Source organism: Microcaecilia unicolor, chromosome 3 (assembly GCF_901765095.1).
Source record: "Microcaecilia unicolor chromosome 3, aMicUni1.1, whole genome shotgun sequence".
Lineage (NCBI taxonomy): Eukaryota > Metazoa > Chordata > Amphibia > Gymnophiona > Siphonopidae > Microcaecilia > Microcaecilia unicolor.
This window is the reverse complement of record NC_044033.1, coordinates 494,835,973-494,863,398: the sequence shown is the minus strand read 5'-3', so window position 1 is coordinate 494,863,398 and position 27,426 is coordinate 494,835,973. Positions and strand designations below refer to the sequence as shown.

The following is a 27,426-nucleotide window of genomic DNA, read 5'->3' as shown; positions in this document are numbered from 1 at the left end:
AAACCACACCTTCAAGAAGATACAAACAGAATGGAGTTGGTGCAGACAGTGATCTTCATCATAAAGTGTATGGGTACAGACTTAAAGATCTCAATATGTATACGTTGGAAGAAAGGCGGGAAAGGGGAGATATGAAAGAGACATTTAAATACCTATGCGACATAAATGCACAGGAGCTGTGTCTCTTTCAGTGGAAAGGAACATAAGAATAGACTTACTGGGTCAGGCTAATGGTTCATCTAGCTCACTATCCTGTTCCCAACAGTGGCCAATCCAGGTCACAAGTACCTGGAAGAAACCCAAACAGTAGCAACTATTCTATGCTACCAATCCCAGGTAGCATGGAATGTTGCTACCTGGAATTGGTAGCAACATTTGCCAATGCCAGGTAACAGTGGCTTCCCAATGTCTATCTCAATAGTAGACTACTATTACTACGCTACTAGACTATACACTTTTTCGCCAGGAACTTGTCCAAACCTTTTTTAAATCCAGATATGCTAACCACTGTTACAACATCCTCCGGCAATGAGTTCCAGAGATCAACTCTTCGCCGAGTAGAAAAATATTTCCTCCTATTTGTTTTAGAAGTATTTCCATGTAACTTCATTGAGTGTCCTCTAGTCCAGTGTTTTCAGTGTCCAGTCATTGCTTAGGAATTTGGAAGACCAGGCATCCAAATGGCAGATGAAATGTAAAGCAGACACGTGATGTACATTGGGAAGAATAATCCTAGCATAGTCACCTGATGCTAGGGTCCACCTTGGGGGTAAGCACCTAAGAAAAAGATCTTCCTGCAATAGTGTCATAGTGGACAATACACTGAAAACTTCTGCCCAGAGTGCGTTGGACCTAAAAAAGCAAACAGGATGCTAGGGTTAGAGTGGGAGCCCTGGTGGTAAGTGCTCCACCTCGCATGGCCTCATGGTAAGAGCAATTTTACTGCATGGCCATGGCTATTTTCAGCCTTTTTTACCAGCTGCGGTAAAAAGAGGTGCAGTGCATGGCAAAAATGGCCCCCACTACTAGCGCAGGGCCCTTTTTACCGCAGCTTGGTAAAAGGACTCCTATGTGCACAGTGCATACTTTTCTTAGGGCTTCTTTTACTAAGCTGCATTAGGTGTTAACATGCACCTAAACCAGCAAAAGATGGAGTACCGCAGGACACGCTCAGGCATCCTGTTGTAACTTGGAAATCTGCCTGCACCAACTATGAGCTAAATAATTTTTAATTTTTTTTTTTTTGAGGGAGCATGAAATGGGCAGAGAGTGGGCATTCCTGCACTAACCAGTTAGCACATCGACATTGCCACATGCTGACTGTTTAGTGCATGGATACCATATGAGCTTTAACCACCTACAAAATGAGTGGTGGTAAGAGCTCACACGGTAATTAAAAGAAATGACCGTGAGCTAATAGCATCATTAATACATGGCCATTAATGCAAAAAATAGAAAACATCTATGGTACAAATGTCCTTAGCATTTGGGAAAGACCTGTATAAGAGCATACTAAGGTCACTTTTTACCGTAGCGTAGTAAAAGGCCCCCTTAAAAGCACACAATATTTGCACATAGTACGCACGCTTTCTTAATAGTGTGCACATGCACAAAACATCATCCATGCATATTTGCATGCACAAACAGTGTGTACTCTTTAAGAAAAGTGCACACTATGTGCCTGTAGTGCACACTCTTTTCCAATAGTGCACACTATTATTGCGAACAACATTTGTTTCAAATGACAACATATCCCTAGTTCTTAAACATGACCTATTGCATGACCTAGGAGCTCTATATGTAATAGTCTCCAGTGTCTATTCAGCTTGTCTCTAAGAAATTGGATTTGAAATACAAAGTACAACCAACTCTTGGATTCAGCAAAGTAAAGCTCTCGTATTTCTATAGTAAAGCTCTCGTATTTCTATTGCAGTTGATTGAGCAATGGAAAAGCTAAGAGATGTCGAGAAATTTCCAACATGTCTCCTGGAAAAGATCCCAGATTACTATATCACTTGGCCAAGAAAGTGTCCCAAGGAGCCAAGCTGTCAGCAAGAATCACAGTTCATTAACTGTACATGGTGCAGTACATGCATCACATTCTTTAACTGCAGGGCTTTTCCTCCAGTCCATTCCCTTGTATAGTCTGAGCTGGTAGCAGTTCTTTCTGAGACTGATGAGTGTGAAAATTCTTATTCGTTCACCTTTATACCTTTTGATACCTCTTATCAGCCTCTGTTGCCAGATAATTTGCATGAGTTATAGAAAGATATACATGCTAGGTTGGCAGATGCACCTTGCACTGGTGAGGGCCACTTGATAACAGTGATCATAATATGATCAGTTCTGATATTGGCATTGAAGTAAGTGAACCTAGGAAATCAAATACACTAGCGTTTAACTTTAGAAAAGGAGACTACGGTAAAATGAGAAAAATGGTGAAAAAGACTAAAAGGAGCAGCTCACAGGGTAAAAAAACTTACATCAGGCGTGGATGCTGTTCAAAAACACCATCCTAGAGGTACAGAACAAATATATTCCGTGTATTAGAAAAAGAGGAAAAAAGACCAAACGTCAGCCGGCGTGGCTAAACAGTAAGGTAAAGGAAGCCATTAGAGCAAAAAAAACAATTCGTAAAGGAAGCTATTAGAGCAAAAAAACAATCCTTCAGAAAATGGAGAAGAGAACCAACTGAAAATAATAAGATAAAACATAGCTCGTCAACTAGCCCAGCTACGACAGTCTAATTTCTTTACCTATCCACCTAATCCTTTTCTTCTTTCCCTATCTAACACTTTTACATCACTAATCATATCTAATATCCTGGAATAACAAAACACAACAGAACTCTGTAAGCCACATTGAGCCTGCAAATAGGTGGGAAAATGTGGGATAGAAATGCAATAAATAAATAAATATGCTTATTAGTGACAAAGTACAATTTGAAAAAAACTCCATGGTGGTCTAGTGACCCCCCCCCCCCTTTCCTTCTGGAAAATCCCTGCTGGTCCAGTGTACCCCCTCCTGACCCCCTGACTCCCTCAGGCCCAAAAAACCATGGTGGTCCAGTGGACCCTCTCTCGAGCCCCCCCCATTCTAAACAACTCCATGATGGTCTAGTGACCCCCCTCCCCATACCTTAAAGCGTTGGAGACAGGAGGGCAGTAGCAACGCCTACTCTCTCCTGCCTCTGGGCCCACCCTTCTCAAAATGGTGGCACCCAGTCCCTGCCTGTGCATCCTGGGATGCACTGGGAGGGGCTAAGCACCATATAAGGAGTAGGGCTGGGCACTGCCATTTTGAGAAGGACAGGCCCAGAGGCAGGAGGGAGTAGGCATTGCTCCTACCCTCCTGCCTCCAATACTTTAAGATAGGGGAAGGGAGGGGGTCACTAGAACACAGTGGAATTGTTTAGGGTAGGGGGGTTTAAGAGAGGGTCCAGTAGACCACCAGGGTTTTTTTTAGGCCTAGAGAGTTGGGAGTGCGCAGGGTGGGGGTCCACTGGACCACCAAGGATTTTGCTTCCGGGGGGTGACAGAGGGGTTGGGAGGGGGTACACTGGACCACCAGGGTTTTTTTTTTTTGGGGGGGGGGGAAGTGCAGCAAGGAAGGGAGCACAGTAGCTGCCCATGTTTCCCTTTACCTGGGCTCTTCTCCAACAGCTCCAGAGCTTCTGTAAAATCTAGCTCATTAAAGGATAGGTACTCCTTTTTGTGCATCGCATGGAATGCTCATTATAATACTAAGTAGCTGGTTGTAATACATTTGTTTAGGATTCTTGATAGCTGCTGCGGCACATGGTTAGAGCCACGAGAAAAACCCCTTTGTGCATTACTCGCTAAATAATGTTTGCTTTAGATCGGCTACAACCTCTTGCAAGCTTGGTAGGCATTGTGCATCAGCCCCTAAGTTGTTTAAATTTTCCTGTGTATTATATAAGATTTTAAATGGAGAATGTTCAGGATACCTTTTGGCCCTAGTTTTTACTAGATATAGAAGGTTATATAACTATCAATGATTTTCATTACCATCCCCTAAGAGAATGAAAAGATTTAATCTTTTTGAAAGACTGTTGGCTTTCCATGCTCCTAAAGTTTGGAAAAATGTACTGACAGGTTTGGATATGATGACAGATTATTTGCACTTTAGGAAACAACTTAAGACTGTACTTTGTAGAAATTTGTTTAATCTTATTGTGTCTAATGATTCTTATGTCATTTTGTATGCTGTGTATTTCCAAAGTAATATACCTTGGTTTCCTGATATTGTAAACCATTTAGAACTTGTGGTTTTAACGGTATAAAAGTATGATGTAATAATAATAATAATAAATAGAAAATACACACAACTTGCTGGCAACTTGTCAGAAAAAGGACACATGGAGGGGCATAATCAAACGCAAACGTCCATCTCCATGGGCGCCTATCTCCGAGGACTGGTCCGCGAAGGGGTGGGCCAGACCATATTTTCGAAAAAGATGGGCGTCCATCTTTGTTTCGATAATACGGTTTGTGCCGGGCAAATGCATCGCATTTGGGCGGATTTGAGCTGGGCGGTATCGGTTTTCAGCGATAATGGAAACCGAAGGCGCCCAGCTCAAAAACGAACAAATCCAAGGCATTTGGTCATGTGAGGGGCCAGGATTCATAGTACACTGGCCCCCCTCACATGCCAGTACACCAACCAGGCACCCTAGGGGGCACTTGTAACAATTAAAAAAAATTAAAATATCTCCCAAGACCATAGCTCCCTTACCTTGGGTGCTGAGCACCCCAAATCTCCCCCAAAACCCACTGCCCAGAACTCTACACCATTACCATAGCACTTATGGCTGAAGGGGAGCACCTAGATGTGGGTACAGTGGGTTTGGGGGGTGGTTTGGAGCGCTCCCATTTAGCAGCACAAGTGTAAAAGGTAGGGGGGGATGGGCCTGGGTCCACCTGCCTGAAGTCCACTGCACCCACTAACAACTGCTCCAGGGACCTGCATACTGCTGTGATGGAGCTGGGTATGACATTTGAGGCTGGCATACAGGCTGGAAAAAAACGTTTTTAAACTTCTTTTTTTTTTGGTGGGAGGGGGTAGTGACCACTGGGGGAGTCAGGGGAGATCATCCCCGATTCCCTCCAGTGGTCATATGGGCAGTTGGGGCACTTTTTGGGGACTTGTTTGTGAAAAAAAAAGGGTCCAAAAAAGTGACCCAAATTCTCGCTTCTGGCGCCCATTATCGGCCGAGCACAACCATCTCTCCTCGGCCGATAAACACGCCCCGGTCCCGCCTTCACCATGCCTCCGACACCCCCCATCAACTTTGGCCATTTCTGCGACAGACTGCAGTTGGAGGCGCCCAAAATCGGCTTTCGATTATACCGATTTGGGCGCCCATGAGAGAAAGGCGCCCATCTCCCGATTTGGGTCGAAATATGGGCGTCTTTCTCTTTCGAAAATAAGTTGGATGATTACTTAAAGTTATCTACTGCTGGAACACAGTTGCTCTTTATTTAAGATTGCATTCACACTGCACAACATTGTCGTGTATTGGTTGTGTATTTTGGCAATATTGACAGGAAACCATAGAATCTGCCTCTGGTATGTATTACTAGACATTTTTTTTCACTTTCCTGTACTGCCACATTTTTCTGTCTTCTCTTTGTGACTTGCCGTGTGTTGTGGGAGAAAAGTACCTCGGCGGCATGCTTTTCAGTGGCACAGTTGTGCACAGTCACATAATACACAGATTTATAATAACCATGTTTTAAGCCAAAGACAAAACAGCTGGAGTCACAACTGGGTATAACACTTGGATATTGATGGCTCAGCTCAGCAGTGGAATTTCTAAAACTGTGCACACTTTATTCCTACCTTAATTATGCATTCATTAAAAGCTTTTATACCCAACAGAATAAAGTAAATATTTTCTTGATCTCTGTTGTGTGCTCCCAGACTGTAGATTTTCACAGCAGGTTCTTGATAATATGAATAAATTGTATTTCCCCAAGGATTTCATCGTTCAAATAAGGTCATAAAGAAAGTCAGTTTTTTTCCAATGGTGTGGCTCTCCTTGTGTTTCTTTGCTCTTTGTAATACTGAGGATTGAAATTCAAAGGAACACTAGAAGATAAACTTGGTTACAGTATGATAAGGTCCAGTTTATCCATCTTTTTTGTGGTGTGTACAATATCGTTTGTATATAAGGGAAATCTGTATAAAGGAATCTGAGTGAATGCAGACTACAACCATGATAAAACCTGGTATGCTAAGGAGGCGTTTATTATTATCCTCTACATTATTTTTTTTTATTACAAAGTAAAACATATTTTACTGTATAACCAAAAGCCTAGCTAGTCTGCTGCAATGCGGGAAACCTACCTTCTGTCTGATCCTGGTCTAGCCTCTATCCCTTGAAACTGTTGCAGTGCAACAATTCACAGATTTAGGAACATGGGAGGGAGTTAACCCTACCTATCACTCACAGACTGAAGACCACACAAGCTGGGATTTGGATCTCTGCTTCAATCAGAATATAGTTGTACAGAGTACTTTAAAGGCAGGATGTAGTGGGTCAAGACCTGGGTTGTTTTTTTAGCACAGGTTGAATCACAGCCATCTTAAGAAATAAATTGCTGGGCGATTTCCGATTTGGGCGTGCAATTTAATAGAACAACAAGCCAATTAATGCCAATAATTGGCTTTTTAACAAGGAATTATTGGCATTAATTAGATTTAATTAGGAGTAACACTCGTGAATTTAGTTCCGCGCCTAAAATTTACATGTGGTCCAAAAAAGGGGGGAGCTGAAATGGGAGGGTCATGGGCATATTGGGGTGGAACATGGACATGGTTTTGAGTTACATACATGCGTAATTATAGAATATGTGTGCTCCGCTCATAAATTTAGTCAGGGGCATTTGCACCATGTTTTTGTTGGTGCAAATGGCGGCGCCTAAATTTATGTCGACCTCTCCGATTAAGCATTTGCCACCGGATTCTATATAGTGCGCTTAGATTTAGGCACCAAAATCAGCACAGATTCTATAACACCGCACGTAACTTCATTGGTTTAACAAGTTAATGAGTGCTGATATCAGCACAAGCAATTATTAGCACTAATTGGCATGGATTAGAAATTAGGCACACAGGTCGCTAAGCGTATTCTGTAATGATGTGTGTCGAACTTCTAATGTGCGCAGGCAAAATGGGGCATGGTTATGGGTAGGGAAATGGGCGTTTCATGGGTATTCTGAAATTTAGTATGGCCCAGTGCACCTAAATCTGTGCACCAGGATTTACACCATGTTTTAGTTGGTGTAAATGGATGTGTGCAGATTTAGGTGCTGAAGTATCATCTAAGCGTATTCTATAGTCGGTGCCTAAATCTAGGTGCTGATTATAGAATACGATTGGCACTGATTTAACCAATGTTTTTTTAGGCGCCACATATAGAATCTCCTCCTTAGGGGGGGAATTCTACATTGTCTTAAAAATCAGCGCTGAAAAACCATGCCATTAGTGTGATTCTATAAACTAAGCTTAAAGTTACATGTAGTTTATAGAATATGCTCATGCACCATTCTTGCAACTAAAATTTAGGTGCACCCATTTAGACCACCTAATCAAGCCTAAATACCTGTGCATAAGTTAGGCGCAGATCGGGTGTACTCTATAATAGTGAGCGCAGTTTTTTGAAAAGCCCACAAGCCACCCATTCCACACCCATAGCCATGCCCTCTTTTGACTGCGTGCATTAAAATTTACGCACACTGCATTACAGAATACGCCTAGAAAGTTGTACACATTAATTCTAATTATAGCCAATTAGTGCTGCTAATTGGTTGTTAAGTACCAATTATCAGCGCTCATTGGCTTGTTAATCAATTAAGTTGTGCATGCAATTTGGCCATGCAGCCAAACTAGCACGCACAACTAAAGGCGCCATATATAGAATATAGGGGTTATTCTATAAACTGCATGGAATTTTAGGCACACCTTATAGAATACCATTTAAGTAGGTATTTTTCAGCACTTATTTTTTTTTTAGGCACCATATATAGAATCTAGTCCTAAATGTCATCTGTCATTTGGATGCCCAATCTCCTAGTCTTGTAATGTCCTCTTACAATTTTTCACAATCCTCTTGTGATTTAACAATTTTGAATAACTTTGTGTCATTGACAAATTTAATTGCCTCACTAGTTATTCTCATCTCTAGATCAATTATAAATATGTTAAAAAGCAGCAGTCCCAGAGCAGACTCCTGGGGAACCTTACTATCTACCCTTCTCAATTGAGAATAATTACCATTGAACCCAACTCTCTGTTTTCTGTCCTTTAACCAGGTCTTAATCCACAATAGGACACTACCTCCTATCCCATGACTCTCCAATTTCTTCTGGAGTCTTTCATGAGGTACTTTGTCAAATGCCTTTTGAAACTCCAGATACACAATATCAACCGGCTCACCTTTATCCACATGTTTATTCACCCCTTCACAGAAATGTAATAGATTGGTGAGGCAAGATTTCCTTGACTACATCCATGTTGACTTTCTCTCATTAATCCATTCTTATTTTATTTATTTATTATTTTATTTATTTAGATTTTGCTCACACCTTTTTCAGTAGTAGCTCAAGGTGAGTTACATTCAGGGACACTGGATATTTCACTGTCCCAGGAGGGCTTACAATCTAAGTTTGTACCTGAGGCAAGGAGGGTTAGTGACTTGCCCAAGATCACAAGGAGCAGCAGTGGGATTTGAACCAGCCACCTCTGGATTGCAAGACCGGTGCTCTAACCACTAGGCCACTCTTCCATGTATGTGGTCTGTAATTTTGTTCTTTATAATATTCCTACCATTTTGCCTGGCACCAATGTGAGGTCTATAATTTTCTGGATCACCTGTGGAACCCTTTTAAAAAATTGGTGTTACATTGGTCACCCTCCACTCTTCCAGTATCTACCTTAGGTGGGCTCTATGTAATCAATGAGCCTATTAAAGAATTATTGGGAGGATATATTGACTTTGCCTGAGGTGGAGCGGCAGTGGCAGGCAAAACCACCCCACTCAGGGATAAGGCAGAACTCTGACAGGGCCAGCTAGACTTCACCTGCACTTGACCACCGTTCCCCAGGAGTTGAGCCCCTGGGTGCAGGTGACCGGCAGGACTTATCGGACAGGGCAGGAACTGGAAACTAGCAGGATACACACAGGGTCTAGAATACACAGTAGGCAGAATACTAGACTAGGACTCTCAGACAGACAAAAGACAGAACTGAAAGCTGCAAGCAGCCACTGAAACAGGGAACAAACGCTGATAGACAAGAGACAGAACTGAAAGCTGCCAGGCAGCCACTGAACAAGAAACACAGACAAGCTAAGAACTACACACCAAAATACAAACAAAAAACAGGACTGGGAAACAAGCAATACAGTACAAGAAGCTACAGAAAGACTAAACTAGAATCAGGCAAGAATTACAAACTATAAACTGGACTAGGCAGAAGTGCACAGCGCACACCAGCATACCAGGGACCTTAGGCAATGCAAAGGCAAACACAGAAGTTTCTAGGTGATTAATAAAGCCTATCAGCACCTGAGGCTTACTGCAGCAATCTCAAGGCAACTAAGGGTACTGTTCAGGCACAAATAAGAAAGACAAGTCTAGCAGCCTGGAAGATCCGGACCGGACTGAGCTGAAGCCTGGAATGGGTAGGGACAGCAAGACAGTCTATGGCAGCCACCGGTTCTGGCCATATATATATAAAATTTCAAATGTCCATCAAGCAAAAATACAATCTTTCACTTGAAAATAAACAAGGCATTACTAGAAATATAAAGATACAAAGAAAATAGGACTGCAAAAACAAAATACAGATCCTAAAATAAAGATTATGCTATATATTTTTTGACTGGGTGACTAAAGAACTGGATGAGGGACGTGCGCTAGATGTAATCTACTTGGACTTCAGCAAAGCCTTTGATACGGTTCCCCCCAGAAGACTCGTGAATACGCTGAAAGGGTTGAACTTAGGACCGAAAGTGGTGAACTGGATAAGAAACTGGTTGACCGACAGGTGGCAGAGGGTGGAGGTGAATGGAATCCGCTCGGAGGAAAGGAAGGTGAGCAGTGGAGTTCCTCAGGGGTCGGTGCTGGGGCCTTTTCTGTTTAATATATTTGTGGGAGATATTGTGGAAGGGTTGGAAGGAAAAATGTTCCTTTTTGCGGATGACACGAAAATAGCCAATAGAGTGGATATCCTGGAGGGAGTAGAAATGATGGGAAGTTAAGGACAGGTTCTCAATAGGGACATGTTCAACTAAATGGGACAAAGTCGACATGGATTTAGTCCAGGGAAATCTTGCCTCACTAATATGCTACATTTCTTTGAAGGGTGAATAAAAATGTGGATAAAAGTGAGTTGGCTGATATTGTGCACCCGGATTTTCGGAAGGCATTTGAGAAAGTACCTCATGAACGACTGCTGAGGAAATTAGAAAGTCATGGGATAGGAGGCAGTATCCTATTGTGGATTAGGAACTGGTTAAAAGATGGAATACTGAGGGTAGGATTAAATGGTCAGTATTCTCAATGGGAAAGGGTAAATAATGGGGTTCCTCAAGTTTATGTGCTGGGAATGCTGCTTTTAAAAATATATATAAATGATTTAGAAATGGGAATAATGAGTGAGGTAATTAAATTTGCTGATGACTCAAAGTTATTCAAAGTTGGTAAATCACAAGAGGAATGTGAAAAATTGCAAGAGGACCTCACAAGACTGGGAGACTGGGCATCTAAATGGCAGGTGACATTTCATGTGAGTAAGTACAAAGTGATGCATGTAGGAAAGAGAAACGCATGATGCAGGGTTCCACATTAGGAGTCACTGTCCAGGAAAAGGATCTAGGTGTCATCACTGATGATATGTTGAAACCCTCTGCTCAGCATGCAACAGCGGATAAGAAAGCAAATAGAATGTTAGGAATTATTAGAAAAGGAATGGAAAGCAAAATAAGAATATTATAATGCTTTGTATTGCTCCATGGTCACCGCATCTCAAAAAAGATACAATAGAATTAGAAAAGGTACAGAGAACAGCAATGAAAATTGATAAAGGGGATGGGATGACTTCCCTATGTGGAAAGGCTAAAAAGACAAGATCTCTTCAGCTGGGAGAAAAGATAGCTAAGGGGAAATCTGATAGAGAACTATAATACACTGAGTGGAGTGGAATGGGTAAATGTGAATCACTGATTTAATCTTTCTAAAAACACAAGTACTAATGGGCATGCAATAAAACTAAGTAGTAAATTTAAAACAAATTGGAAAAAATATTTCTTCACTCAACATGTATCTAAACTCTGGAATTAATTGCCACAAAAGCAGATAGATTAGCAAGGTTTAAAAACGGGTTGGTCAATTTCCTAAAAGAAAAGTCCGTAAGCCATTTTTAAGGAACGGAAGAGAAGGGATGGGGAAAGGACGACCTTAGTAAATTGGAAGACTGGGTGTTCTGCTCTCTCTGTCCTGATAGGCTCTGTCTACTCATGAGATTAGCATGCAGTTAATCAGAGTATAGAACATCACTGTGAAGACTCAGAACTCTTGAACCAAACTCTTCTTTAATGCAAATCAAACAAAAGAATATAACTTACAGTTGTAGATGTGCTGGACAAGAGTCTCTACCTTTGCAGAACTGAGAGTCTGTTCGCTACCAACTCACCCTGCCTCTCACTGCAGAAATTATCTGGGGTGGCTTTCAACACTGAAGAGTGAATGCTGTAAATACTGTTAAATGGGTAAAAACCTGGTCATTTACAATAGCTTGAAAGATGAGGAGTATGAAAAATTGAAGAGTAGCAAATCTCCTGGACCGGATGGTATTCATCCCAGAGTACTGATAGAATTGAAGAATGAACTGGCGGAACTATTGTTAGTAATATGTAATTTATCTTTAAAATCAAGTGTGGAACCGGAAGATTGGAAGGTTGCCCATGTAGCGCCAATATTTTAAAAAGGTTCCACAGGGATCTAGGAAATTATAGACCGGTGAGCCTGATGTCATTGCCAGGCAAAATGGTAGAGACTATTATAAAGTACAAAATTACAGAGCATATTCAGAAGCATGGATTAATGAGACAAAGCCAACATGGATTTAGTGAAGGGAAATCTTGCCTCACCAATCTATTACATTTCTTTGAAGAGGGTGAACAAATATGTAGATAAAGGCGGTTGATATTGTGTATCTGGATTTTCAAAAGGCATTTGACAAAATACCTCATGAAAGACTCCAGATGAAATTGGAGAGTCATGGGATAGAAGGTAGTGGCCTATTGTGGATTAAGAACTGGTTAAAGGATAGAAAACAGAGAGTAGGGTTAAATGGTCAGTATTCTCAGTGGAGAAGGGTAGATAGTGGGGTTCCCCAGGGCTCTGTGCTGGGACCGCTGCTTTTTAACATATTTATAAATTTTCTAGAGATGGGAGTAACTAGTGAGGTAATTAAACTTGCTGACAACACAAAGTTATTCAAAGTTGTTAAATCGCAAGAGGATTGTGAAAAATTACAAGAGGACCTCACGAGACTGAGAGACTGGGCATCTAAATGGCAGATGACGTTTAATGTGAGCAAGTGCAAAGTGATGCATGTGGGAATGAGGAACCTGAACTATAGCTATGTAATGCAAGGTTCCACTTTAGGAGCCACTGACCAAGAAAGGGATCTCAGCGTCGTTGTTGATGATATGTTGAAACCCTCTGCTCAGTGTGCGGCGATGGCTAAGAAAGCAAACAGAACGTTAGGTATTATTAGGAAAGGAATGGAAAACAAAAGTGAGGATGTTATAATGCCTTTGTATCAGTCCATGGTGCGACCGCACCTCGAATATTGTGTTCAATTCTGGTCGCCACATATCAAAAAAGATATAGTGGAATTAGAAAAGGTACAGAGAAGGGCGACAAAAATGATAAAGGGAATGGGATAACTTCCCTATGAGGAAAGGCTGAAGCGGCTAGGGCTCTTCAGCTTGGAGAAAAGTTAGCTGAGGGGAGATTTGATAGAGGTCTATAAAATAATGAGTGAAATGTTTGTTTACTCTTTCCAAAAATACTAGGACTAGGGGGCATGCGATGAAGCTATAAAGTAGTATATTTAATACGAATCGGAGAAAATGTACCTTCACTCAACGTGTAATTAACTCAGGAATTCATTGCCAGAGAATGTGGTAAAGGCGGTTAGCTTAGCGGGTTTAAAAAAGGTCTGGACGGCTTCCTAAAGGAAAAGTCCATAGACCATTATTAAACTGACTTGGGGAAAATACACTGCTTATTTCTCGGATAAGCAGCATAAAATGTATTGAACTTTTTTGGGATCATGCCAGGTATTTGTGACCTGAATTTGCCACAGAATGCTAGGCTTGATAGACCTTTGGTCTGCCCCAGTGTGGTAATACTTATATACTTATGTACAGCAAAAATACGACAAACATAAAATATAGGCAATTACAACAGTACAAGTATCAAACAGCAATACAAAGTATAGCATAGTACACTACTTATCAAGCAACAAATATCAATGGGAAACAATTTTACAAAACTGTTAAATTACAAAAAATACTTTGCCTACAGATATAGGAAAAAGAACACTTCCATTTATAAATAAATTTCAACAATTGAACCTCAACTGCCTGGGGCAGGCCTCACTTTTAACCTTGAATAACCCCTCTTGGGTTCTCTCATGGGCTCAGTCATCAACAGTAAAAACAATAGTGGGAAACAGCTGCTCTAAAAAAACAAAGGGGAGAAAAAAATCACTACTGAAAAAAACCTGTCACACACGATATATATATATATATATATATAGATATAGATATATATATAGATATATATATAGATAGCTAGCTAGCTAGATATAAAATAATAAACATAGTAAGTGTCCTTTTTACCCAATCATCTGATAATCTATCAAAAAATAGTCCAAAAGATCAAAAAGGTTAAAGCCCAACGGACTTATCTGGCAGCAGGTATTCTCCTATGATCCACGATAGACTCTTGAATTATCTTTATTTTAAAAAAAAATCATTTGTAATGCACACCCCCAACTCTGCAATCTTTTGAAATGAGATCAGTTAGGACTTAGTGATCTAATTACTGATAGGGCTCTAACAATTTCGGTGCTTATTTTAGAAGTGCCATTTGCATTTTGGATGCCCATAAACCAGCACTTAGACGTCTATGCATGATAGACGTCAGAGTTCTGATTTCACAAAGCCAGTATGTGGACATCTAAAACTGAAGAACATGCAAATGTCAAGGGGGCATGGTCTAAGCATGTTTTGGGTGGGATTAGGGTGTGCAAAAAATCTAAACATTTATTTCTCATTTCAGAAGAGGAATGAATGTCTATATCCAAAAGTATGGATGTTGGGAATCGTGGACGTCTAAGATTTAGAAACGTACTCTTATTGAGCAGTACTGCACTGATGGGATTAGGGAAAGTGTCCTCCTTGAAAGCTAAACTGGCAAGCCATACTGGGCTCTGTGATAGATTCGGGAAAAATAGACATCTATGTTTGTAAATTGGATGACATAACTGTTTATTTCAACACAAAACATATATGGGGGGGGGGGGGGAGTTTTCAACATGGGCTACTGCTAAGAAGTGTTAATTAACCCCAGATATTAGTAACCAGGTCTCATTGCATAGGGTGGGACCTGTTCTAAAATAGCATGACTTTCTTAATGGTTGATAAATATGCCCTTTTTTTGCCATCTCATAACATAGACATTCATATGCTACTACAGAGGAGGTTATATACTTTTACCTCATTGATATCTTAGACATCTGTTTTTCTAAAATGGATGTTCATGTTGTATTTCACCAGCAAATGTACATCCATTTCACCTTGATGTATTTTAGATGTTGGCAGATTCTGTTCTAAGATAAACTAGCAGATCTTCAAATATCCGACATAGACGTCTAAATGCCAATTTGAACGTCCTTTCTAAAATGTCACGCCACATCTCAAAGGATATTTGACATTAAAATGCTGTTTTTCCATTTTATCTTCATTGTTCTAGGAATTAAATAGCTTTAATTATTTGGATCTCTACAAACTCGCTGATCTCTTTAACCTCACATTGCTGGAAACGGCTGTAGTAGAGTTTTTAGTAAAACACCTGTCGGAATTACTGAAGGGCCATCCAGAAGAAGTCTTGGCACTCCCATATCGTCTTCTTCGAGAGGTCCTGAAGAGTGATCAGCTCACCTCATTGAGCGAAGAACAAATCTGGCAGGTAAGGAATTCAATTTGGCACTGTAGAGTGAAACTAGGAAACTTGCTACCAGAATATGTGAGATTTGTGGATAACTTCCTTAAGTTCAGCAAAAAATTAACCTCTGCTCTTCAGAATTGTAAATGTACATGTAGCTATATTTTTGTTGCATTAGTAGCTCTGCTCTGTAATGGAAGATTGATGAGATGTCTCTTTTGTCTTATGTTATATGTTTCTTATGAATGGTTTTTGTTCACCACATAGAATATGCAAGCTAGTTTTGCAGGGCAAATGTATTTTTTAAAAAATTGATTTATTTTAAAAATGTGTATCCCACCTATAACTAAGTGACTTACATAATAAAAGCATACATAAAATTGCAAAATCACACAAAACAGATCTAAGTAACATTTCTCAACAACAATATATCAAGAGAGCCTGAACTAGGAAGCTGCCAAATAGAGCTCTAGAATCAGAGAAGGCCTGCACATAAAAGTGTGTCTTTAAAACCTTTTTAAATTGCTGTAATGATGAGAAAAAAGGAATATGCCCTGGTAGTGTGTTCTATAATCTTGAGCCAGCTACTGAAAAGGCACAAGCCGATGTTTCGGCAAGACAAAAGGTGGTCAATGCGGTACAGAAAGATGCTTCTCCGTAGCTGAATGCAAGGAACACAAGGGTGTATAAATCTGTATCACATTTTTTAAGTACTGTGGGCCTCCCTGGTACAAAATCTGATAAATCAAACTCACAACCTTATACATAATTCGGTACTTCACAGGTAGCCAATGCAATTTCTGCAGCAATAGTGACACATCATCACATCTACTTACAAAAAATCAGTTTAACTGCAGAAGTTTGTATCATCTGCAGTGCCTTACAGCATGTCCATGCTAATCCCAGATATCATGCGTTACAAAAATCCAGTCTGGACAATACAAATGATTGTACCGCAACCCAGTGGCATTCCTAGGGGGGCGGACACCCGGGGCGGCGCCCCGCCCCCCAGGTGCAGCACCCCCCCCCCCCCCCGATGCAGCGCGGACCCCCCCCCGGGTGCACGCCGCTGTGGGGGGTGCCGCAGTGCGAACCTGCTCAGAGGTCGCTGAGTTCGCGCGTTCGCTGCAGCTCCCTCTGACCCGGAACAGGAATAACCTGTTCCAGGGCAGAGAGGGAGCTGCAGGCTGCAGCGAACGTGCGAAGTCAGCCAACTCTGAGCAGGCGTGTGCCACGGCACCCCCCCCAGCGGCGTGCACCCGGGGCGGACCGCCCCCACCGCCCCCCCCTTGGTACGCCACTGCCGCAACCCAGTGTCATACTCCTCCAGCATTAGTCTCAATTTCAACAAAAGACTCAGATTGTAAAAGCAAGTTCTCACTACTTGCCTAATTTGCTGTGTAAAGAACAACTGTGAATCAATGTAACACGTGGAGGTGTATTTTCAAAGCACTTAGACGTACAAGTTACATAGAGGGGCATTTTCGATACGACGTCTAAGTCTGATTTTGGACAATTTGCAAAAAACCGTCCAAAATCTGAATAGGAAAGAAGGTCATTTTCAAACAAGAAAAACGTCTATATTTTTTTTCAGAAATACTGTTTAGAAGAAGGCTTTGTGATTTGGATGTTTTGTTTTTTAGTCCATTAAAAAAAAAAAAAAAGTCTAAGTGCAAAACGCACAAAATCAAGACATTGGGATGTAGGAGGAGACAGCATTTTTTTAGTACACTGGTCCCACCGACATCCCAGGAAATCAATAGGGCACCCTAGGGGGCATTGCAGTGGACTTCATAAAATGCTGCCAGGTACACATCTCACTATTGCTCCCCTTGTCTGCTGACCCGCCCCCAAAACCACCCCAAACCCACTACCCCCAACTGTAAACCACTACTATAGCCCTTAGGGGTGAAGGGGGCTCACAGTTTCCTCCATAACAGGTAGGGGGGAAGTATGGGCCTGGGACCACCTGTCTGCAGTGCACTGCACCGACCACTACACTACTCCAGGGAACTGCATGCTGCTCTAATGAACCTGATTATTACATCTGAGGCTGGCATAGAGACTGGAAAGTAATGTTTTAAGTCACACTTTTGGAGTGTGGGAGGGGGTTAGTGACCACTGGTGAAGTGAGGAGCGGTCATCTCTGATTCCATCCAGTGGTCATCTTGTCATTCAGGGCACCTTTTTTTGCCTTATTCGTTATAAAAACAGGTCTAACCGAAAACGTCTTACTTTTAGGCCTAGACAGTTTTGTTCCATTATGGCTGAAAAACATCCAAGTTAACCCATATCACATACAGACCCCCTTGTGATCTGAACACACTTCTGATGGACTTCATAGAAAAACGTCTAAAAATTGGTTTTGAAAATACCAATTTGGATGGTTTTTTTTGTGAGAAAAACATCCAAATTAAGATTTATGCCACTTTTTAGACGTTTTACTCTTTTGAAAATGAGCTCCATAGTAACCTATGGAATTTTGTAAGTCTAAGTAAGTGCTTTGAAAATGAGCCTCCAAGGGTCCTCAAACAGGATTTGAAATGGATTTAAACCCCTTCAAGATTACACTGTGTAATAGAAAACAAATGTGCATTCCTTCCTGCTATCACAATCTCAGTCTTAGCCTTGTTTAGCAGCAATTTATAATCCCGCATCCAATCACCAGTCTTTCTCATTTAACCTTGTAATTTCATATGCACCCCCCCCTCTGATCACACCAGGAACAAAATTGGATGTCGACAGCATACATCCTGTAGCTCACTGTCAGATCTTGAAGCACCTGCCATAAAGATGTCATATAGATGTTAAGAAGTAAGGCAGACAAAGCAGAACCCAGTGGGACCCCCTTAAAAACTGGATAAATAGAGGATACAGAATTCCTACCATGCACTTGCATTGATCTCCCAGAAAAGTAAGACTGGGACCACTCAGCAACTGTATCTTGTATATTTATTTTATTTATTTATTTGTTGCATTTGTATCCCATCTTATCCCACCTCTTTGCAGGCTCAAAGTGGCTTACAATACATCATGAGTAGTGGAACAATGTTAGTAAATAAACATTTAGTATTGCAGGGTTTTGGTCAACATGATGATAATAAAACAAAGTAATAGTATACAGGCAGATATTAAGAGACAATTCTGAATATAGATGGGCGAGTTGTGCATATTCACATTGGTTGATCTTTGTGGTACGCTTTATTAAAGAGATGGGTCTTCAGTAATGAGCGGAAGTTTGTTCTTTCGTAGATCGAATATTTTTCGTGGATCGTATACCCAATTTTCTTAACTGCAGAACAATATCAACAGTATCAAATGCTGATGAAATATCTAACGGCACCAAACAAAAAACGTTCCCCTTAATGCAACTCCCTACTGGTCATCTGCTGTTGACAATAGCAAAGTTTCCACACTATGTGCCCTTCTAAACCCATTTTGAAGTGGATACAGTCCCTGAACCTGTTCAACATACTCTTCTAACTGCTACAGAACTACTTTTCAATAATTTTCCCCCCCATTGGAAGCACAGACATTTTTTGTGGGTTAAGCTTATTAGCTTTCAACATTGGCTTGACTTTGCTAATTTTAAAGCATCCAGAAACCCCCTCCCCATACTTATTGAAGGCATTAGCAGTAAAACGCTAGAGCTGAAGATACAGAATAAGTAATTTATCTAATAACAATTGAAGAACAAGGATCTGCTACAGACATGGAGGGGCATTTTTGATATGCCATCTAAGTCTGACTTTGGGCGTTTTGCTGAAAACGTCCAGAATCTGAATAGCAAATATAGCAATTCTCAAAACAGCAAAACATCTTTTTTTTTTTTTTCAAAAATGGCCACTTGCTTGATGTTTTTGTGCCCTGTGCATTTATCTTTTTGGCTTGTTCTCGGGGAAAAAACAAACTACACGTGAATTGTGCTCAACTTCACACCACTACAATAACTCTTATAGCTGCAGGTGTCACCTATATGTGAGTACAGCTGGTTTTTGGAGGACTGACACTTACCACCACAAGTGTAACAGTTAGAGTGGATTATTGGCCTGAGTCCCCTTCTCCACAGTGCAGTGCACCAACCACTAGGCTACTCCAGGGACCTGCTTGCTGCTCTAATAGGACAGGTCATAACATCTGAAGCTGTCATAGAGGCTAGTATGTGCTATTTCTTTCACATCTTTGGAGGATGGGATGGGGTCAGTGACCATTGGAGGAGTGAGGGGAGGTCATTCCTTTATTCCTCCAGTGATCATCTGGTCATATACGACACTTTGGTGTGGCTTAATTATTATTAAAATAGTTCTAGCTCAAAACCTCATATAGGACTGACATGGAGGGGCATAATCGAACGCGAACGCTCATCTCCATGGGCGCCTATCTCCGAGGACGGGTACGCGAAGGGACGGGACAGTCCGTATTTTCGAAAAAGATGGGCGTCCATCTTTTGTTTCGATAATACGGTTTGTGCCGGGCAAATGCATCGCATTTGGGCGGATTTGAGCTGGGCGGTATCGGTTTTCAGCAATAATGGAAACCGAAGGCGCCCAGCTCAAAAACGAACAAATCCAAGGCATTTGGTCATGGGATGGGCCAGGATTCGTAGTGCACTGGTCCCCCTCACATGCCAGGACACCAACCGGGCACCCTAGGGGGTACTTGTAAAAAGTAAAAAAAAAAATTTAAATACCTCCCAAGTCCATAGCTCCCTTACCTTGGGTGCTGAGCCCCCCAATCCCCCCCCAAAACCCACTGCCCACAAGTCTACATCATTACCATAGCACTTATGGGTAAAGGGGGGCACCTAGATGTGGGTACAGTGGGTTTTGGGGGCGGTTTGGAGGGCGCCCATTTACCAGCACAAGTGTAACAGGTAGGGGGGATGGGCCTGGGTCCACCTGCCTGAAGTCTACTGTACCCACTAACAACTGCTCCAGGGACCTGCATACTGCTGTGATGGAGCTGGGCATGACATTTGAAGCTGGCATACAGGCTGGAAAAAAAAAGTTTTTAAAGTTCTTTTTTTTTTGGTGGGAGGGGGTTAGTGACCACTGGGGGAGTCAGGGGAGGTCATCCCCGATTCCCTCTGGTGGTCATCTGGGCAGTTGGGGCACTTTTTGGGGACTTGTTTGTGAAAAAAAGGGTCCAGAAAAAGTGACCCAAATTCTCGCTTCTGGCGTCCTTCTTTTTTCCATTATCGGCCGAGCGTGCCCATCTCTCCCAGTCCCGCCTTCACCACGCCTCCGACACGCCCATGTCAACTTTGTTCGTTCTCGCGACAGACTGCAGTTGGATGCGCCCAAAATCGGCTTTCGATTATACCGATTTGGGCGCCCATGAGAGAAAGGCGCCCATCTCCTGATTTGGGTCGAAATATGGGCGTCTTTCTCTTTCGAAAATAAGCCTGATGGTGTCCTAGAACAAATTACCCAGCTACAAAGAGCCAGCATCTAAAAGGTGCTAAAAAACAAAACAAAACATGCAATAGATAAAACACTCTGCAGGGGCTGCACAGTCCTGTAAGTTGCCATGGTAAAAGTTTGAAAAATTTCAGCTGTTTTTCAGTTTCTTGAGTGCTTTACTGGTGAATACATCTTTACTTGGGGTGAAAAAGCTGTATGTAGGTATGCTGTACTGGAAGCAGTCTTTTCAAAGCTACTACTATTACTACTACTACTTATCATTTCTATAGCGCTACTAGACGTACGCAGCGCTGTACACTTGAATATAAAGAGACAGTCCCTGCTTGAAAGAGCTTATAATCTAATCAAGACAGAGAAACAGGACAAATAAGGGATAAGGGAATTACTTAAGCTGGGGTTGATAAAACAGACGTGTACTGAACAAGTGAATACAAGATGGAGCTTGATGTACTGGTGCTGCAAGATAAAAGGAACGGAGTCTGGAGTTGACAGTGGAGGAGAAGAGTACAGATAAGAGAGATTTACCCAATGAACGGAGTTCCCGGGGAGGAGTGTAGGGAGAGATGAGAGTGGAGAGGTACTGAGGAGCTGCAGAGTGAATGCACTTGCAAGTCAATAAGAGGATTTTGAACTGTATACAGAAATGGATAGGGAGCCAATGAAGTGACTTGAGGAGAGGGCTAATATGAGCATAGTGACACTGACAGAATATAAGTCGTGCAGCAGAATTTTAAACAGATTGAAGGGGAGAAAGATGGCTAAGTGGGAGACCTGAGAGAAGCAAGTTGCAATAGTCTAAGCGAGAGGTGATAAGAATGTGGTTAAGGGTTTTGGTAATATGCCCAGAAAGGAAAGGACACATTTTGATGATATTATAGAGAAAGAAATGACAGGTTTTAGCAGTCTGTTGGTTATGTGCAGAGAAAGAGAGAGAGGAGTCAAAGAAAACCCCAAGGTTACGAGCTGATGAGACAGGGAGGATGAGAGTGGATGAGGATGAGGGAGGATGAGAGGGTCTCTTTCCCTTTGCAGCACTGACTGGGCCTAAACTCAGTTTCTTCTTACTTCTAGTTACTGAGTGAAACCTCTTGTTAATAGTTGAAAATTTTCCTTTGGAAGTCCCTCTATGTGTGCTCTGGGTTCAGGTGAGGTGACACTCAACAGAGACTTTAGCAGCAAGGCAGGCAAGTAGCTTTCCTCTCCTTCAGCAGCTCTATGATAGTTCAACAGTGCTTTCAGATCTGGAAATCTTCGTGCTTGCTGGAGCTCCTGGGTATCAGGGCTAAATATTGTGAACTGGATTACTGCTTCTCAGCTTTATCACTTCTGGCCCCTCTCTGAGCTTACTTTCCCTCTCCTTCCAACTTCCACCTTTCAACTCCCATATATCAGTTGCAGGGTTGCCAGGTGGAAATTTTTTTTCCAGCCCAATCCAGCCCAAAAAACAGCCCAAAACCCGCCCAAACACAAACCCCGCCCCTGACACCCCCACCCCCGCGTCATCACCCCCGCCCCCGCCGTCATCAACCCCGCCCCCGCCGTCACCGGCCCCGCCTCCCACATCATCGGCCCCGCCTCCCCGTCATCGGCCCCGCCTCCCACGTCATCGGCCCCGCCTCCCACGTCACTAACCCCGCCCAAAACGTCATTAACCCCGCCCAAAAAACGTCACTAACCCCGCCCCCCCGCGGCCGAAAAAACCGCCCTGAAGGCCAAAAACAGCCCAAAAAACCGCAACCCGCCGCGGGCAAAAATTTCCCGTGGCGGGTCGCGGAAAACCGCCCAATTGGGCAGTAAAACCGCCCACCTGGCAACACTGATCAGTTGCATCAGCTAGTCTCCAAGAGCTCAAAACAAACAGCCTATGTGGAAGTTAACCCTGTCATTGCTGGTACAGGCAGAGTGAGTTCAGCACTTTCTGAGAGTTTCCCTGGTGTTATTTAAAGGCATCCACTACAGGTTTCAACATTAGCTGCCTGCAGTCTGTACTTTGAGTCCCGTCACAAGCTGCAATGTCTCTGTTTCAGATTTTACTCCAACCAAGGAAAGAATGCTCCAGAAATCTGGCAAGTTCAATACTCAAGTTCCTTATAAGCTCAAGGAGAGTGGAACTTTTATAGCGAGCCCCTCACACACACAGCTGTAGCTTTTTAAATTTCCTTCCATATAGCTTATTGTGCAGGCCATGCAACACTTTAATGACCTTCCTTCATTTCATCCTATCAGTCTCTTTCTGTAAATGTGTCTCTGCAAATGGATAAAGTATTCAAGGTGTGTATGTGTGTGTGGTGGTGTGGTGGTGGGATCTCACCAGAGGTGTATTGCAGCAACAGCAATATGCAGCACTGGTAATATTGCTTTTGAGTGACAAATATTTCTATATTATCCACTTAAGCATTATCATAATTGCCTCACGAGAAGTTACTAACACTGTTATGTATATTTGTAAACCGTGGTCTTCTTTTATGCCTAGTCTTTGAGAATTAATTAAAAGCATACATAAATATGTACCACCAATTTAGGAATAGAGCAAGCAATAAGAAACTGTTTGGCCTTATCTTAGTAAATAAATTATTCCCTCAGTCAACTCAGTAAAGCCAAATCAAATAAGATTTCCTGTACTGCCTCAAGTGTAGTTAAGTTCATCATTTTTACTGAGGCTATACTGGTAATGCAATAGACTATGGACAAATCTAATATTCAGCCAAGGGTGAAGATTGAGTAGGCCAGAGGATTAGTGTCGGGGTTCTTTAGAGAAGCAAAACTTGATGGACAGGCTAGAGTCAGATCAAGGAAATCTCATTAAATTTCTGAATTGTTCATTACTGAGCACTCTCACTGTAATAAAGTGCTCATTGACTTTGACAAATCCCTAGCCTGGTGCCTTAAAGAAGAACAGCAGAAACGAGAAGTGTCAGGGTGCTAAGGAAAGCTGGCATAGAGAGGCAGAGCTAATAGAAGAACAAATGAGAGATACTTAGGGATTAGGTAGGAGATAGTGGGAACTAAGAAACTGAGCAGGGATTAGGAGGACATCAGGGACTGAGTGTTTGGGAGAGGGGTATATGTAGGGCTGTGAGACTAATAGCCCGATGATCAAAGGTAAATGTGGACACTAGAGACCACTAGCACTGGACTAGCACCTGCATGTACCTTCGCGCCCATGCCAGGCAGTAGAGCACAGCTCGTTTAAATTAGATTTAAATGAGCTCTGCAGTATTCTGCCCCTATGATTAGAGAACAGTACTCATCGTAGGAGCGGAATAGTGCCGATGTTAGGGCTAAGTAGCATAGTTGTTAGTGCCGTGGACTTTGATCCTGGGGAATTAGGTTCGATTCCCACTGCAGCTCCTTGTGGGCAAGTCACTTAATCCTCCATTGCCCCAGGTACAAATAAGTACCTGTATATAATATGTAAACCACTCTGTTCCCCCCCCCCCCCCCCCCATCAGAGTCAGGCTGGGCTGTAACTGTGAGCCCAGGCTACCAACGTGTCCTGGGGGTCCATTTGATCCCTCGGATCCCTGCCATCATTTCGGCCCTGGTGGCCTAGTACCTCCCCTCAAATCTCCCCCCCCCCCCCCCAAACAGCAACACAGGGGCTGGAGATTCGGTGGACCTCCAGTTTTCCCAATCCCACGAGTGGGCTGCAAACCCTACCCCCTCCCCATCTTGGTGGTCGCGGTGCCCCCTGTACCTCTTTGATGGAGGAGGAGGGAGTAGCACACTCCCTCTTCTTCCAGCTCCACCTTCAAAATGGTGGTGCCCTGCCCAGTGCTTCCGTACCACCTTTTCTGAATGCTGCAGTGGAAGAATGGGTTGGGTATGCCTGGCTGATGTCAGCCCTCCGGGCTCATCTATGGTGATGGGATCTTTCCTCTCAATGCTTTCACAACAGGTCTCTGCCTTGAGTCTGCCTAGTCTCACTTCAAGCCAGCCTTACCTCCAGCTCCAGACTTGCCCGTCTCGTCTCCAGTCCAGCCTTGCCTGCCTTTTCTCCAGTTCCAGCCTTGTCTGTTTGCTCTGTCTCCTGCTCCAGCTTTGTCTACTTCATCTCCAGTCCAGCCTTATCTGCCTTGTCTTCAGTTCAGCCTTGTCTGCCTTGTCTCCAGTCCAACCTTGCCCGCTCCGTCTCCAGTCCAGCCTTGCCTGCCTTGTCTCCAGCCCAGCCTTGCTTACCTTGTCACCTGTTTTCCAGCTCCTGCTGAGCCTGGGCCTTGCCCAGATGACTTGCCTGCTGTGAGTAGGGGCCTGGCTAACCCTTGGGTTGACTGAGCAGTACTAAGCTGACTAGTGCCCAAGGACTCACCTTCCTTGAACTGTAACACCTTAACACGCAGTTATCACATGCAAACAGGCTACCGCAGAAACACATAAAAGCGTTTTACAGTATTTTGCCTGTTTGCATATGCTAACCCATGCACCATGGATTTTTAAAAATATTTTGGGGATGGGTTGGAGAATGACCATGTACGCGTTAACCAGCTTACATGGTCATTGACAGGTCATGGGGAAAATCCACTACTTCTGGGATAAGCAGTACAAAAAGTTTTGTACTTTTTTGGGATCTTGCCAGGTATTTGTGAACTGGATTGGCCACTTGCAGACGGGATGCTGGGCTTGATGGACCTTTGGTCTGTCCCAGTATGGCAATACTTATGTACTTATATATGGCATCATACTTAATACATGCTAACTGGCTGACACATAGTTAATGTGGGAGGATTTAGCACTTCCTTAATAGTAGGTACTTAGTGCTCCCATGTTAACTCCAGATAGGTTCTTACCATTTTGTTGGAATTTGATCGGACCTCCCCTACTTTATTTTTGGCTTTAAATCTGGGTTTAGCATGTAGTAAAATCCCATGTTACTATTGATTAACCCCCTAATTCTATAAATTGTCAAAAATTGTGCATGCAGATTTGGGTGCATGCCCAAATAATGAATAATGAGCCCATTTGTGCCAATAATTGGCTTTTTAATAAGCAATTATTGGTGCTAAGTAAAATCAATTAAAATGTACAAGCGTAAATTTAGGCGCATGAGCCACACCTAAATTTTACGTGTGTCTTGGAAAAGGGGGCATGGAAATGGGAGGGTCGTGAGCATTTTTGGGGCGGAGCATGGGTGTGGATTCCAGTAACGTACATAATTATAGAATAAGTGCATTCTGCACATAAATTTAGGCAGGGGCCATTTGCAGCACGTTTTCATTGGTGCAAATGAACATGCCTAAATTTACATGTAACCCCTGTGCTTAAGCGCTCTTCTATAAACTACACCTAACTTTAGGCGTGGCTTATAGAATTGCGTTTAAGCGGAATTTTTGGCACCAATGTTTTAGGCGCGACTTATAAAATTCACCCCTAAACCCAGAGTCTAGCACACTTTAGAAAAAAGTGCCCCTGAATTATTCTCCTTCTGTGTGGATCATAATGTTTATAGAAAATCTGTAGCATCATATCTATGTTAGTTGAATATTCTAATGTATGCTTATTAGATGTATCAGTATGTTAACATCGTATTATATCTGTGGTATTTGAATTCCAGTGCTGTTAAATGTGTATAGTTTTGATACTGTTTCACGGTAGTTTTATTATTAGGTTTCAGTTTACTGTTTGTATTTATTTACCTCATTTGTATTTATTCTTGGTTATTTTACTATTGTTAAGCTGTTGACAAAATTATAAGTTTTATGGTAATCTGTACCTGCTGTATGCCACCTTGGGTGAATCTCTTCATAAAGGCAGTTAATAAATCTCAATCAATAAATAAAAAAATAATATTTTTTCATATGATGGTCAATATTAGAAAGAAAGAAACATAGATATATGATGGCAGATAAAGGCCAAATGGCCCATCCAGTCTGCCCATCCTCTGTAACTCTTAACTCCTCATTTTCCTAAGGGATCCCACATGCTTAGTTATGTATAGGTTGGATAGAAAGCAGTGGCATACCAAGGGGGGGCGGTCCGCCCCGGGTGCACGCCGCTGGGGGGGGTGCCGCGGCGCGCGCCTGTTGCCCTGTCTCAGTCCGGGGGGGTTCGCGTGTCTTCACTGCTCCCTCTGGGTCTGCCCCGGAACAGGAAGTAACCTGTTCCGGGGTGGACTCGGGGGGAGCGGTGGGCGTGTGCGGATTGCGGGCTTTCTCGGACACGGGGCGGCAGGCGCGCACCGCGGAGCCCCCCCCCCCAGCGGCGTGCGCCCGGGAGAGTGTCATTTTGCCGGGGGGGGGGCGCGCTGCACCCTTGGGGGCGCATCGGCGATCCGCCCCGGGTGTCAGCTAGGGTCAGAACCCTACCCATCTTCAAATCATTGCTCAAAGCCCACCTCTTCAATGTCGCTTTCAGCACCTAATCACAACACCTCTACTCAGGAAATCTAGACTACCCCAACTTGACATTTCGTCCTTTAGATTGTAAGCTCTTCTGAGCAGGGACCGTCCTTAGTTATTAATTTGTACAGCGCTGCGTAACCCTAGTAGCGCTCTAGAAATGTTAAGTAGTAGTAGTAGTATATGTTCATTTGCTTTAAAATAAAGGTATACACATCCTTATTTTTATTTTTAAAAATAGCTGGAGTCTAGCCTCAGAGGGTCATACTATATCCCTATTCAGTGTGGAACAGTGTGCTGACTATATGGGGTTCCGATAAAGATTGGCACAAAAGCACTGCAATTTACTTGTAACAGAGAGGAGCTTACAAGAAATCTAACATCTCAGAATGAAAAATAGAA

The 27,426-nt window shown here is 42.7% G+C and overlaps 1 protein-coding gene across 1 annotated transcript in view; it reads left to right on the top strand.

The window, feature by feature from the left end:
- The window catches only part of KLHL32 (kelch like family member 32), a 186,786-nt gene that overhangs the window by 66,611 nt on the left and 92,749 nt on the right, over window positions 1-27,426 (top strand). The window contains 1 exon segment of the mRNA XM_030195636.1: window positions 15,075-15,290. Coding sequence (XP_030051496.1) covers window positions 15,075-15,290 — 216 coding nt within the window.